Genomic DNA, 16407 nt, shown 5'->3' with positions numbered 1-16407 from the left:
CGTCTCCACCATCAGGTGCTTGAAACAGAGGGGATAACTTTACTCATTCCATCTCTGAACTGTTCCCACAACCTGTGGACTCCCTTTCAAAGACACTTCATCTCATGTTCTCAATATTTATTGTTTATTTATTTTAAATTATCATTTCTTTTTTTTCTCTTTGTACTAGCACAGTTGGATGTCATTTGCACATTGATTAGGGATGGTCTTTCATTGAGTGTATTGTGCTTCATGTATTTACTGTGAATGCCTTAGGGTTGTATATGATGACATGAATGAACTTTGATAATAAATTTAATTTTAACTTTGAACTTTGACAATGGTGCCAATATTAATACATGCAAACTAACTTCCAAATATCCATGAAGGATAAATACATTTACAACTAGTTCTGCTGTTCCACACTCACTTACTTTTGGTTACAGCTTGTTGTGAGATAAAGTATAGGGATGAGGCATATATGAGAGCATGCCATAAGAGCATTTACACTTTGAGAGATCATGGGATGAATGAGAACACTGACAGTAGCACAAAACGGGTAGGTATGAAGATTGTGAGGGAATCAGTGAAAGTGCCCAGGATTACTCTCAAGTAATGGCGATATTGGCAGAAATGATAAGACCAAAGGAATTTTACCAGATTTGGTTATGGATAAAAAGAAGTTTCCCCCTTTTTATGTGAGAGAACAGAAATACAGCCATACAGATGGGAATATAATAGAGAGTGGAAGTGTTATAAGTATGTAGGAATGTGGTGAAAATAGCACCAAGGAGGCATTTGATCAAATGTAGAATCCAGGAGCTCTGCTAAATGGTCAATGACCATCAAAGTGAAAACACTTCAGTAAATAAAAAGATCAACCCATACCTGGAGTCTCAGCACTCCAGTTCTTCAGGGCTTAACTCTCTTCAGCTGCTTCATTAATTATCTTGTTTCATTAAAAAAAACCTTCAAAATTGGGGATGTTTGCTGGAATTGAAGCAGTCTCAATTCCATAGCAATTCTTCAATAAATGAAGCAGCCTATGCCTGCATGCAAACTAACCGAGACAGCAAACAGGCATGGATTAAAAGGTGGCAATTAAAATTTGCATTGCAACAATACCAAATAATAACATACTTCAAACAAGAGTGTAACGACTTAACCTTGACATTGAATATCAGTAACATCACCTAATGCCATCTTTAATATATTTGGGGCCATCACTGATCAGAGACTCCACTAGAAGACGTCAGAGGCAGGGTACATCCCCTGATACCTCCAAGTATTTGATTCTTCTACAAAGCACAAGTCTGAAGCAGGAAGGAATATTGTCCAGTACTTGTCTAAACAAGAGCAGTTCCAAAGTTTGATACCATCCTCATTCACTAAGCTCAGTATCTATTCACTCCATCTACAAAAGACATGTCCTTACTTGCTTAGGCTACTTTAAGAATACTTCCCATACCAGTGACCTCTACTATCAAGAGCATCGCCACCTGCACGCTTTCCCCAAAGTAATATGCCATCATAACACGGAAACATATGACTGATCTTTCATTATCATTGGGTTTAACCTTGGAATTCCTGACCCAACATTATAGTAGTACCTTCAACAGAAGGGTCTACTAACACCTTCCTCAAGTAAGTAATGCTGACAGTAACAGCAACCACCATATCTTATCTATTCTCTGTAGCTAATGCTCTCAGTTACATTTCCAATTACAACAAATCAGCCACACTAATCTTACTCTGAAGTTAAAATGCAATTGGACATGATAAAGTTCCTGTCCACAAGATTTTGACTTACAGTAGCTGCAAATTAAATCAGGCTGTCTATTTTGCTTCTGATCCTCTCTAACATTATTATTAGAGAGGATACATACTGTACGTTGAATGTAGAAAGATGCTTGTTGCTGGGACAAGATGAAATCAGACTTGGTTAGTTACATAAAACTGACGCTACAAAATAGCCCATTGTGCACTTGAATCAACAAGGACACAAATAAGACAGACCCTATACACTTTTATCCCCCATCATGAAGGCTTCAATGTTCTCTGGTTCTTTTCTGACAAAAGATCCAACTAGCTGCCCTCCACCACCACTACCATTCTCCGTCTGGCAGAACTCATCCTCACCCTGAACAATTTTCCCTTCCGCTCCTCCCACTTTCTCCAAACTTGAAGGGTAGCCATGGGCACTTGCATGGGACCCAGCTATGCCTGCCTCTTTATTGGTTACATAGAACAATCCATGTTTGAAGCCTTCTGTGGTAATACTTGCCAACCTTTCCTCCGCTATATTGACTGCTGCATCACTTACCTGTGAGCTTGTTGATTTTATCAATTTTGTCTCTAACTTCCACCCTGCCCTTAAATTCACTAAGTCCATTTCTGACACCTCCCTCCCCTTTCTCAATCTCTCTGTCTCCATCTCTGGAAACAAACTGTCAACCAACATCTTTTATAAACCTACTGATCCCCCACGACTGTACCTCTTCCCACCTTAACTCCTGCAATAATCCTATTCCCTTTTCTCTGTTTCTTCACTTCTGCTGCATCGATTCCCAAGAAGCAGCTTTCCATTCCAGGACATCGCAGATGTCTTCCACTATTGATGCTGCACTCACCCGCCTCTCCTCCATCTTCCTACTGCCTTAACAATGATAGAGTTCCTCCTATCCTTAACTACTGTTCCATCAGCTTCCACATCCAACACATTATCCTCTGCAACTTCCATCATCTCCAAAGGGAACCAACCACTAAATATATCTTTACCTCCCCCCTCCACTTCCAGCAGGGATCATTCCTTGTGATTCCCTTGTTCATTTGTCCCACCCAGCACTTACCCCTGCAAGAGGTCTTACTACATGTGCCCATATACCTCCTCCCTCACCTCCATTCAGGGCCCTCAAACAGTCCTTCCAGGTGAGACAACAATTCACCTGTGAATCTGTTGGGGTCATCTATTGTGTCTGGTGCTCCCAATGCAGCCTCCACTACATTAATAAGATGTCAGAAATTGGGGGAACTGCTTCATCAAGCACCATCTCTCCATGCACAAGCTCGACTTACTGGTGGCCAGATGTTTTAAATCTGATTCCCATTCCAACATGTTGGTCTGTGGCCTCCCCTTGTGCCAAGAGGTGGAGAAGCAACACCTTGCATTTCATCTGGATAGCCTCCAACCTGATGGCAGGAACATCTTTTTCTCCTTCCGGCAAACAAATTCCACTCTCCCCTCCTCTATTTCCCACTTTGATCTTTTACCTATTCTCAACTGCCTATTTCTTCCTCCAGGGTGGCCCCCTCTTCCTTTTCTCCCATTGTCTACTCTCCTCTCCTATCAGATTCTTCCTTCTCCAGTCCTTGACCTTTCCCACCCACCTGGCTTCACCTATCACCTTCTAGCTATCCTCCTTCCACTCCTCTCACTTTTATTTTCTGGCTTTCCCCTTTCTTCTCAGTCCTGAAGAAGGGTCTTGGCCCGAAACATTGACTACCCATTCATTTTTATAGATCCTGCCTGACTTGCTGAGCTCCTCCAGCATTTTGTGTTTGCTTTGCATTTCCAGCATCTGCAGGCTTTCTCATGGCTAGAGCATAAAAGAGGTTGCTTGTTATACGCATGAAAGGATGGAGCAACTGAGCAAGTTAGACAGCATCTACTGAGGGGAATAAACATTCCTCCATAGACGCTGCCTAACTTGCTGGGTTCCACTGGCATTTTCAGTTTGTTGCACAAGATTTGCAGTATCTACAGAAACTCTTGTCTTTATGTGTTGGTTTGTCCTGATGCCCAAAAGGAATTATGACCCCCACCCCCGGCAGTAATTAAGAGGTAAATGCTATTCCATTTAGGGAGATTTAATAATCTTAAAAAAATTTTAATTTACCCATTTATGTTATTTTTCTCATTGTCCCCTTCCTACAGGTTTCTCAGCTTTTACCACAAGCATGGAGGGAGGTTTCTGTTATGTCTCTCAACACAAGATAGTCCCTTTCAGCCATTCAGTGGTTTTGGAAATGCTGGCCATGAACTGAAATCCTTATAATTTACCTCCTTGATTTGCCATGTTAAATTACTTGGCCCAAAGTAATGTATAATCGAGGAGTAAGAGTTTAAGCACTTTAATATTTTTGAATAATGAATCTTGGCAAGAGATATCTTACTGGAATTTGCTGAAGTAGTTCTTATTAAGTGAAAATTTGATACAGGCATTTTGTTTCTTTGGAGAAGGGGTACTTCCAATTCACTTACGAGGGAATCAGCTACTCCAGATATCTCCTTCCCTTCAGTTGGAGAGTCCATAATAGTGAAAAGCAAATTTACATCATAACTAAAACCTCCTATCTTCTTACAATCACACATCTAAACTATAAAAAGAAACCAATATGGTGTCTTATGTTTCTTCAGCAATTCATTCCCCGCAATTTTGTTTGATCAGATGACTAACTGATTAATTTCATGTTAATAAATTGTCATTTCACTGCCAAATACCAACATACAGCATTGCACAAATAAATTTTGACAAATAAAATGCTTTCCAATAAATTTCCACTGTCATTTTACTTTATATGCATGCTATGAAAAAGTACAAGGGTTAATATTACGGTATCATGATTACATTCTATTTAAACAAACCTACCCTGGAAATTCTTATACCCAAATCTACTAGTAAAAATAAACACTTGTAAAGAATTCTAACTAGTTTGGCCTAATAATACTTGTTTAATTTATAGGAGTAGGAACACTGACTCTTGGGAATCACTAAGACAAACATTTTCTGAGGGGAAGGTAACATGCGACGGTAATGTATAATACTCTGGATCAAGCTACTTGTGCTAACTTAGCTCTCTCCTATCAACACACTCAATAATTCCTTTTAGACAATACTTAGGTGACCTCTTCCAGACGTCATTCTACACTACTTGAACACAAATGTACTTGATAAAATGAGTTGGCAAAGGGAGCCAGCGATACTTAATAGAAATAATCTGACAAATAGTTTTGATTTCAGTGCAGTCTGCATCTGACTCTCTTTTTTAAAAACTACATTTACATGAGATCTCACAATAAACTACCCCAAAAACGTTCCACAAAATGAATTATTTCTGAGATGAAATCATTGTTTTTATTTAAAAAGCTGACACTATAAAACAAACACTTGGTATATCAGGCAGAAAGCACAATTAGTGTAGATCAAAGACCATTCTTCAGATCTGGGACAGAGACCAGGTTAGCTTTAAATTGCAAAGAGGGAATTGATGGATAGGACAAAGGCCAAGATTGCTCAGATGATCCTTATCTCTAAAGATTACTGAGGAAAATACAAAAGGAGAAAATCAAAAAAAGGTTAATTAAGGTTGTGAAATGCTGGCCAGAGTGGTTATTTAAATTTAAAACCTAAAGGAGACTGCAGGAAATTTCTAGCACATCATGCAGTGCCTGCAGGGGAAAAAAACAAGTTAATTTTAGAATATGGCAGTTAATGAAAATTAAGTTCTCCATCATTTACAGGAAAGTAAAGAGCAACATTTGTGAGCCTTAAGGATCAAAATGCAGAAACAAACAAGATACTACCAGAACTGTGGCAGAACCAAAATATATAAATTTCAAGTTCCTGGGTGTCAACATATCGATGCAGTTACAAAGGCACAACAGCAGCAAAATTTCATTAGGAGTTTGAGGAGATTTGGTATGTCACCAAAGACACTCACAAATTTCCACAAATGTACCGTGGAAAGCATTCTGACTGATTGCATCACTGTCTGGTATGGGCTGGGGGGAGGGTAGGGCACTGTACAGGATTGAAATAAGCTACAGAAAATGGTAAACTCAGTTATGGGCACTAACCTCCCCAGCATCCAGGACACTTTCAAGGAGCAATGCCTCAAAAAGGTGGCATCCATGAATAAAGACCATCACCCATCTCATCAGGGAGGAGGTACAGGAGCATGAAGGCGCACACTCAATGATTTGCTTCTTCCTCTCTGCCTTCAGATTTCTGAATGGGCATTAATCCCATGAGCACTATCTCACTACTTTTTTTCTTCTCTTTTTGCACCCCTTGTTTAACTTTTAAAAATATATATACCTCTTACTGTAATTTAATTTTATTATGTATTGCAAAGTACTGCTACCACATAACAAATTACATGATATATACCAGCGACATTAAACATGATTCTGATATAGTTAACTGAGAATGAAATATTCTTCAGTGAAAAAATACTTACACTAAAATTAATAGCATGTTTATTCTCTATAATTAACAAGCTTTCAACAAAATTTGACTGAACTAAGCTAAAATAAATCTTATTGAAATCAGAACTTTACAGCCAACAACGGCAGAAATTAGTGTTACCAGTGAATTAGACTGATTCAAAACAGCAGCGTGCAGCCACCATTTTCGGTTCTGCTTTCAAATGATCTACATTTGAAAAATGTCCTTTGGGCAATGAAAAACATCTGTTTAATTTCGAACAGAATATAACTCAAATGGTCATTAAATTATATCAGTGAGAATACTAAACGACACTTTAACTTCAAAATGCTGATGCCAGCAAATGTAAATCTGCTTATATAATAGTCCAGCTTTTTTGAAATGCTTAGTTTACAATTTTATTGTGGACACTGTGTATAATGTCACAGGGTAAAGGTACTGTTAAATGTTTTGGCTTCAACTTACATTTCTATGTCTTATTTAGACCTTATCAACCTTCTGGCAGCCCATTCAGGCTAATGTGCAATCTTAAATTTCTTTTGACTCTGAAATCAACTAATTTACCTTCCATTTCACCAAGGCCCCATATTTCATACTCTAGAATATTCACAGCTCATGTCCCTACCTGTACCTCTAAAATACTTTAATCAACACAGTTCAGACTGGAAGCACAATATCCCCAGACTACATTCTCTTGATTTATCCTCTAATTTTCTTTTCTTTGCTGGGTAAGGAACCCGCTTCTGTGTAAAGTTTTGCTTGACTTTTATGAGATTTGAAAATTAATGAGCTTAAGAATGTAATTGTGAAGAAACTAAATACAAATGGTGTTCCACAAGAAAAAGACCAATTCATTTTCAAAGACTTAAGAAAAAAAAAGTCCAAATACAATTATTTTTATTGTTTTATAACTGTGAAATGCAAGAAGAGAATAATAAATTTATCAACCATAACAAGTTCAGTTCTCATTACGGAAATAGAATTGGTTTATTATTGTCACATGTACTGAGGCACAGTGAAAAGCTTGTCTTGCATAATGTTCAAACACTTCAGATTATTACTCAGTGCATTGAGGCAGAATGAGGTAAAATGATATCAAAATGTAGAATAAAGTGTAACAAGGTATAGAGAAAATGCAGAGCCAGTAGACAATAAGGTGCAAGGTCCTAACAAGGTAGATTAAACTCACTCACAATGTGTGTAGGCTCAACCATTCACCTGGATAGGTCTAATTCCTTGTTAGCTTCAATAACTTTGACTTCATGGTTCATCCTATAAATTTGTCAGATGGTATTCTTTGATCAAATAAATTTGTTGACCAAAGCCAGATATTCAAGCTGAAGTCCAGAAATCAGTTGTATATGATTTTATTTATATAAAAGTTGCATACTTATTATAGAATTCTTTTTTTAATGCAGTTTAGGCAGATCAGTAGCAGTCTGCATCATTTTCTTCAGAGTTCTCAGCAGTGGCCAATATGTCTTGTAGCAGAGATTGAAGACTACTCTCAATATGATCACTGCTACATGCGAGGTATTGGTGTTGGTATTCCAAATCTAGTGCTATCAAAACGTTCACTGCATCATTCACATTTTTCAAATTTAGATCATTTAGGGAAAGCCAGCTGTTGAAACTTTCACTGTTTGGTTCTTTTCCATTAAGAATCTTGGCAATTTCTATGTTGTCAGCATGTGAAGCAGTCATTTTTAGTTTCATTAATATCTTGCACGCTTTCTGAGCCACTGGTCTATCACAGTCCCACAAAGCATGAAATAAGATATCAAAAATTCCTAGATCACAGAGATTTTGTAGAAAGCCTCGCACTTGTGATGAACATGTGTTACTTGGCAATGCAACAGCATATGGACTTAATGATAAGTCGAATGTTGATCCATCTATGAAAGCTTCGGCCAATTCCAAACTGTAAAGTTTGACCTCCCAATCCAAATCATTGCTTCCAACCTTTAAAACAACAGGAACCACATCCACCAATTCACATGAGCTGAGCTTGTGGCTATTTTTCACCCAATCAACAAACACTTTAACCACAGCCCTTCTAGGAAAGCCCTCTGTATCCTGGTTCAAAATATCCAACAAAGACGAAAGAATATTTCCCTGGAAGACAAAAATATATGTTACTTGCTTTTAAATGTTCTCTGTGCCATTTCATAAAACAAAAATTTAAATTTGTATAAATGAGTTAAATCTTTAAGGCAAATATCCAGTGCTTACATCAAACCAACACGAATAAAGCCCTCCCCACCATTGAGCACATCAACACAAAACATTGTCACAGGAAAGCAGCATCCATCATCAGGGAGCCCTATCACACAAGACATGCTCTCTTCTCGCTGCTGCCATCAGAAAGAAGGCAAAGGAGCCTCAAGACTCACACCACCAGGTTCAGGAACAGTTGTTACCCCTCAGCCATCAGGCTCTTGAACCAAAGAGGATAATTTCACTTGACCCATCATTGAAATGTTCCCATAACCTATGGACTCACTTTCAAGGACTCTTCATTTCATGTTCTTGATATTTATTGCATATTTATTATTTATTTCTTTTTGTATTTGCAGTTTGTCTTTTGCATACTGGTGAATGCCTAAGCTGGTGCGGTCTTTCATTGATTCTATTATGGTTAATATTTTATTATGGATTTATTGTGTATGCCTGCAAGAAAATGAATCTCAGGGTTGTATATGGTGACATACATGTACTTTGATAATAAAAATTATTTTGAACTTCGAAAATACCTTTGGATACAAATATTGAAAATTGTATTTACTTAAACATAATAATTAAATTACTACCTTCATTTATCTTTTATGGATTATATTAGCAAATAATAATTCAAACTATAAAATTTTAGTTCCAATTATTTAAGTGATGAGGGAATTTGATATAAACTATTCATGCCATAAATAATAGTTGCCATGACTTTCCCAAATAAATGTTGGGATTTTACACTCATTTCTAGCAACGAGCATTTGTATTTATTTAAATTTATATTGTGCACCTTCTTCTCTACGCACTGCGGAGGCACAAGCACTCATTCAAAACGAAACAGCCACCAATTTAGGTCCCATTTTTGCGTGTGATCTCTATGATGTGAGGATCAGATGGAGAATTGGTATTTACTTTGTAAAACGCTTCCATCCAGTCAATGCAGAATCTAATTCTTTGTTCAGCCGTTATACTTGCCTGTCCTTAGACCCCTACATTGTTCTGGTGGGACTCAACCTGTGCGAGAGGAATGACATCTCATTGCAAAGTCAGCTCTCAATTTAGCTATAGTGAGATCAGAAGGATAAAGCAGAAGCCAAGTCCTTCAGAGTTCAGTATTAAGTGTAACACAATACAGTCTCAGCCCTTTGCACATCTTTTGGTGGATATCCTAAGCTAAGAACAATCCCATTCACCAAAACCCTTTGGTAATGTGAAAAGCAGTCAAAATAAAATGATTAATTTAACCAAAACATAGGCAGGTGTAAAATATAATCAAAAATATAATGCACCTTCACTGCTGTGAAGTTATTTTCATTTGATATAGTTTGCCAATTAGGAGAGAGATAGTCCATCTTTCCCACTGCAATAATGCCACTTGCACGGACATAACTTTCAGGATCTGAAAGCAGCTCCAAAACAAGATGAGGAAGTCCACAGGTCCAAATTAACAGAGAGAAATTCTGAACAGCTGAAATAACGACAAAAGAGTCAAAATTAAAATCCAGTACAAATGAACACCTCCTACAACTGATAATACCAGCCTTAGCATGATCAATCATTTTGCCCATCCTAACTTAAAATATTTCACTAAGAAATTGGCTGCACTGTGTTGATCTCAACTCATCCTTAAATGTGGCTGCTAGGGATTAATCTAGAGATATGAAACTATGGATCGCAGATATTAATTTAAATGAGAACTAGTCTTCAGGAAATAAAACCTGTCCACAGATTAGCTTCAACTGAAACTGAAGGCCATCAAACCCAGTCATGGAGCATGACAATACATTCATGTTAATGTTAATGGTGGTCATTGAGAACTTCAGGATGAGACCAGGGAAGGCATCAAGTGGCCATCTTCTAACTTAACACACTATTCAAAGGCACATGCATGCCACTTAATGCACAGTTCAGGACATGTCTATTTTGTCACATAATACTCTGGCTAGTTGTATATTCAGGAAACACATGCAAAATTCATCAAGACTGATGAAGGGTCTCGGCCCAAAATCTCAAATGCTTATCCTCCCCATAGATATTGCCCGAGCTGCTGAGTTCCTCCAACATTTTGTGTGTGCTGCCCTGGATCTGCAGCACCTACAGAATCATTTGTGTATATTCCGGGAGTCATCCTCAGTACTGTAACAAAAGAACTATACTTTTCATGTCTAGAGTTTATACTTAGAAGCACTTAGATCAGCTGTGTTTGAATACTCAAAGGAATTCTGCTAATTGGGATGTGTTACATTGTAAATATGTAATTCTGAAAAGTTACTGTCTAAATTAAAAATACTAAAGCTAAGTAATTGATTATAGCCACTGAAATGGTAGTTAACCATTTATTAAACAAGAGATCCTGCAGATGCTGGAAATCCAAAACAACACAAAATGCTGGAGGAACTCAGGTCAAGCATATCAATGAAAATGGACGTTTCAGGCCAAGAGCCTTCATCAGGACTGGAAGGATGGGAAAACCACCTTGAAGAGGTCACCTCCTCTTACTGCTTCAAGAGGACTCCATTCAGTACTATCGGAAAATTGTCTCCAACAGATTAACCAAGCTCATCATCTTTGGAGATCTCCCATACACAGCCACCAAACTCATAGTGCCCTTACCCTGCACTGCTTGTTTCTACCTCCTTCCCAAGATCCAAAAACCTAACTGTCCAGGTAGGGCCTTTGTTTCTGCCTGGTCCTGCCCCACTGAATGTGTCCGCGTACCTTTTATCCCCTCAGTTCAGTCCCTTCTCATCTATCTCCGCGACACTTCACATGCTCTCAATTTCCTCAAGAACTTTCAATTCCCTGGCACCAACTGCCTCATTTTCACCATGGATGTCCAGCTTTATACACTTCTACCCCCCATCAAGAAAGCCTTATAGTCCTCTGATTTTTTCTTCACAACACACCCAAACAGTCCCCTCCCACCAGGAGCCTCCTCCACCTGTTGGAATTGGTCCTCCTCCTCAGCAGTTTCTCTTTTGGCTCCTTCCACTTTCTCCAAACTCAAGCTGTAGCCATTAGGCGCCCACATGAGCCGCAGCTATGCCCGCCTTTCCGCTGGGTACATGAAACAGTCCATGCAACTTGGCAATGCTCTCCAACTCTTTCTGTGCTACACTGATGACTGCATTGGTGCTGTTTCATGTAGCCATGCTAATCTTGGCAATTTCATGAACTTCGCTTCCAAGTTCCACCCTGCCCTTAAATTCACCTGAACCTTTCTCCACCAGTTCTATAAAAATGCCATACCCTTTCCTCAGTTCCCAAGATGAGACTTATGCTCCCAGGATGAGACTTCCCTTTCCAGGACATCAAATATATCCTCCTTCAAAGAGTGGGGTTTCTCTTCTTCCACCATTGATGCTGCCCTCAGCCACATCTCATCCATTGTCTTGACAATCATGTTCGCATCTTCCTGCTGCCTTAACAGGGACAAGAGTTCCTCTTATCCACACCTACCACACCACAAGCCTTCACATCCAACACATTATTCTCCAAATCTTCTACCACCAAGCACACCTTTACCTTCACCTCCCCACATGCTTTCTGTAGGAATCGCTCCCTCCATGATTCCCTTGTCCATTTGTCCCTACCCACTATTCTCCCTCCTGTCATTTGTCTCTGCAAATGACAGAAGTGCCTGTTCACCTCATCCCTCACTTCCATTCAAGGTCCCAAACAGTCCTTCCACAACACTGCACATGTGAGTCTGTTGGGGTCATCTACTATATCCAGTGCGGTCTCCTCTACATTGGTGAGACACGATGTGGGTTGGGGGACTGCTTTGTCGAGCACCTCAGCTCCATCTACAAAAAGCAGAATTTCCCCATGGCCAACGATTTCAATTCCTATCCCCATTCCCACTTGTCAGCCCATGGTCATCTCCTCTGCCACGATGAGGCTTCTCTCAGGTTGGAGGAGCAACACCCCTACGTAGCCTCCAACCTGAAATATCGATTTCTCCAACTTATGGTAATCTTTTCCCCCTTCCCTCATCTTCAATTACCCATTCTGGCCCCTTACCTCTTCTCCTCACTCGCCCCCCCCCCCCTTGTGCCCCCCCACCTTCCCCTTTTCCCCATGATCCACTCTCTTCTCCTATCAAATTCCTTCTCCAGCCACTTGCCTTTTCTGCTTATCACTTCCCAGCTTGTTACTTCATCCCCCATCCCTCTCCCACATAGCTTCACCTATCACCTTCTAGCTTGAACTCGTCCTCCTCCTCAACTTCTTATTCTGGCTTCTTCTTTTCTTTCCAGTCCCAAAACACCGACAGTTTATTTATAAACGTTTGTATTTCTATAGATGCTACTTGACCTGCTGAGTTCAGCCAGCATTTTGTGTGTTAATCATTTATTATAGCCTTTGCATTTACATGGTATAAAACACAACGGGAGGAGAGAAAACTGGATTCTCTCCAGAAGATCTACTGTTTTGAAGAAAGACTTTTATACTTCCAGTATCAGCTTCCGTCTGGCTCAATCTTGTTAGTCCAAGAAAAGATATGAGAGCTTGGTTATAGAGCACACTTCTGCAAGAATCTTCCCAATCCGGCACTCTTTATCATACAATAGTAAGTAAATTAACACCTATGAACTGACTGTTAACTGACTAATCTACTATTTATTGAGTAAGCTTATGTTATTTTTATGTTATGTTATTTTTAAGTGTAACAACCTGGGGAAGGTTTTACTGCTCATGTAGTGGTTTCTCTGTAGTGCAATGTTTGGGTTATGACTAGAGATAACGGGGGCTTTGGAATGTGCGCTGGCCAATGAGGGGAGATACTTTTCTTTCTTGTGTGCCCGAGCGAAGGTTTTGTGGTCTTTTGTTTGGCAGAAGATGGAGAGAGAAGAGACCAGAATGGGGAAGTCATAGACTGCAGGACGGAGTGGATTTGAAATGGGGTTTAGGAGTCAACACCCAGGGAAAATCAATGGAGAACGAACAGACAGGAAAACAGTGACCTCCAACTTTGCGCATTAGACTGTTTCGTGAGAATGGGCTCTTTTTCTTTTTTGTTTCTTTACTAACCCTATAGTCAAATTAAGAATGATAAAGCTCAATCATTTAATTGCATATTGTGTACTGTTTGTTATTTTGTGGTACTGATCTGTAACAGGGGAACACATCACGCAGCATCCACCCAAACAAGGTTTCTCAGGTTTGGCCGGGCCAGAGGCTGTCTTCCCCTAGATTAAGCCGCTAGCCGAACCCTAGGGTTACATAAGCATCTGCATCCAGCACATAATCCTCTGTAACTTCTGCCCTCTCCAACAGGATCCCACCATCAAGCACATCTTTCCCTCCTCCCCATTTTCCACTTTCCACAGGGATTGCTCCCTACGTAACTCCCTTGTCTGTTCCTCGCTCCCCACTGATCTTCCTCCTGGTACTTATCCTTGCAAGCGGAACAAATGCCCTTACACCTCCTCCCTCACTACCATTCAGGGCCCCAAACAGTCCTTTCAGGTGCAGTGACACTTCATCTCTGAGTCTGTTGAGATCATCTACTGTACCCCAGAGCTCCTGGTGTGCCCTCCTGTATATCGGTGAGATCTGACGTAGAGTGGGAAGCCACTTTACCAAGCACCTTTGCTCCATTCAACACAAGAAGCAAGATCTCCTGGTGGCCACCCAATTCAACTCTATTTCCCACTCCCATTCTGACATGTCAGTCCATGGCCTCACTACTGCCACAATCAGGTTGGGGGAGCAACACCTTATATTCTGTCTGTGCAGTCTCTAACCCGGCATGAACATCAATTTCTTATACTTGAGGTAATGCCCCTCCCTTCATCATTCCCCATTCCAGTTTCCCTCTCCCACCTTATCTCCTTACCTGCCCATCACCTTCCTTCCCTTTCCTCCATGGTCTTTTGTCCTCTCCTAGCCTTTTATCTTTTTCACTAATCAACCTCCCAGCACTTTATTTCACCCCTCCCTCTCTCCTGGTTTCACCTATCACCTGCCACCTCCCCTACCTGCATCTTCTTACTCTAATTTCTCTTTCTTTTCCAGTCCTGAAGAAGGTCTCAGCCTGAAATGTCAACTGTTTATTCTTTTCCATAGATGGTGCCTGACCTACTGAGTTCCTCAGAATTTTGTGTCTGTTGCTAATCCTTGTTAAATTAATGATACATATATCGGAACAATATTTTCCATTAGTGAGAAGGCTAATACCTTTAAGATGGAAGCACAGTTCACCAAGGAATTCAGCTGTGGAATCTCGAATCTCCCAATGAATATCGAATAGTCGCTTTTTCATTACTGATATGAAATCTACAACATAGTGAAAAAAAACATAACATTATTTGAGATACATCCACATAGACCATGTCAGTTTTGGAAGCCTCAAATAGATTATATTCAACAGCTGTACACCACATACAAACAAAATTTATGCATTCTGTAAGAGGACCAGTGATTCAAAGTGAAAATGCTCTGCACTATTATAGTTTACTAAAATTTTCCAAATATAAAGTAGTTTATAAGCTCTCATTTGTAAATACTTTTGGCACAATGATTAAATGAAGTTAAAAAATAAAATAATACAATTTTCTCTCTAAATTCATTTTGGCATCAGTTTTAAATATATTAAACCCAAAAAGGTTTGCAAGAAAACCTATTTGAAGAAAAGCAAAATTTCCTTACCCATGTACAGAGGGGAATTTTTTTTTAAGTTTGTCAGCAAACAAAAATGTTAATGAGGTAATTTTACACAATGAATTCTTGCTGGTGTAAATATTATGCATTATTTATAAATGCTGCGCATAACTAATCTAATATCAAAGGAAACTAGGCAGTATCATTAAATAAGTTTGTCATGATTACCTTGATCTGCACCCAAAAAGAAATGATATTGTCGAAGACACAATCTTCAGAATAGGATAATCAGATGAGACAGGAAGAGGTGCCAATACTAGGCCAAATGCATAACTGAAAATGACTTATGAAATTTGGTCCTCTAACATTTTCGTGGATCTGATTGCTGGGAAACCAGATATCATGTTCTGCTCACAGTCTGACCACCAGAGAATGTACAAACTGCCAGCACAGACTAAAGGCAAGTAGCTACATTTTATTTTCTGACTTATTTTTCTGAACTGAGCTACACGGGATATAGCAGGGATCAGTTTAAGAAGCAGCTCCAACAACATTAAAAATGCTGCTTAGTGCATAGCCATAATATATGCCAGTTCCTTACCTCCATGTAAGAACTCTTGAAACTCATTTTCAGGCATATGAGTATCTCCAGCTTTGAAGCAGCGTAGGATCCATTGAAGTAAAGCATGGAGAGTTTTCTTCAAAACCTAAACATTATTTAGCTTTGAATAATTACTTAAGCTTTTACATGTGATGCAACAAATTGGTACAAATATATATAAATATATAAATAATTATTTTACTGCTATGCATCATGTGAATAAAAAGATTTACACTGAAATATTATGTATCTGTATATAAAACAAAATAACACTCACAATACAGTCTGTATCTGGGTTTTGGACGTAATCAAGGAGAAGGCTTAATGCATTCTCTGCTTCCTTGATTCCCACTGTAATTAAATATAGGTCTATTTATTGTTGAAAATAACATATTTCAATATCACAACTGCAAACATTTTCATAATCAAAAGTATACAGGAGCCAAATTCACACTCCTGAACAGAGGATTCCTCAGGAAGTGGATTCAAGTAATGGTTATCAAGAAAAGACGGCAGTGGGTTGTAGAGGGAGGGGTGTGAACAAATAAGATTGAATTTACTATATTTATAACAAAAAATGTTTACTCACTCTATGCTAAATTAAAATTTCTAATGAAACTGAATTTTATCTTTGCCAATAAGCCTTCAGAGGAATGTTTCCTAACCTGGCATTGTGCATATTAAGTCACAGATAAATCCACAGAGTAGTTAACTGAAAACTATTCGGATCATTGTTTACCTGTTGGAAAAACAATAGCTTATTTTATA

At 39.0% G+C, this 16407-nt stretch overlaps 1 protein-coding gene across 3 annotated transcripts in view; it reads right to left on the bottom strand.

The window, feature by feature from the left end:
* Positions 1–4545: 4545 nt before the first annotated feature.
* brat1 (BRCA1-associated ATM activator 1) overlaps positions 4546–16407 on the bottom strand; it is a 38197-nt gene continuing 26335 nt past the window's right edge. For 2 of the 3 annotated variants that reach the window (XM_072268625.1, XM_072268628.1), the window contains exons 10-14: positions 15917–15990; positions 15640–15745; positions 14616–14714; positions 9722–9900; positions 4547–8321 (exon numbers count right to left, since the gene is read on the bottom strand). In XM_072268625.1, coding sequence (XP_072124726.1) covers positions 7635–8321; positions 9722–9900; positions 14616–14714; positions 15640–15745; positions 15917–15990 — 1145 coding nt within the window. In that variant the 3' untranslated portion in view covers positions 4547–7634. Of the gene's footprint in view, positions 8322–9721; positions 9901–14615; positions 14715–15639; positions 15746–15916; positions 15991–16407 lie in introns of all 3 variants that reach the window. The other variant, XM_072268627.1, reaches the window with a different exon arrangement.

The sequence above is a fragment of the Mobula birostris genome, chromosome 9 (assembly GCF_030028105.1).
Source record: "Mobula birostris isolate sMobBir1 chromosome 9, sMobBir1.hap1, whole genome shotgun sequence".
NCBI lineage: Eukaryota > Metazoa > Chordata > Chondrichthyes > Myliobatiformes > Myliobatidae > Mobula > Mobula birostris.
This window is presented reverse-complemented; position numbering and strand designations above follow the sequence as displayed.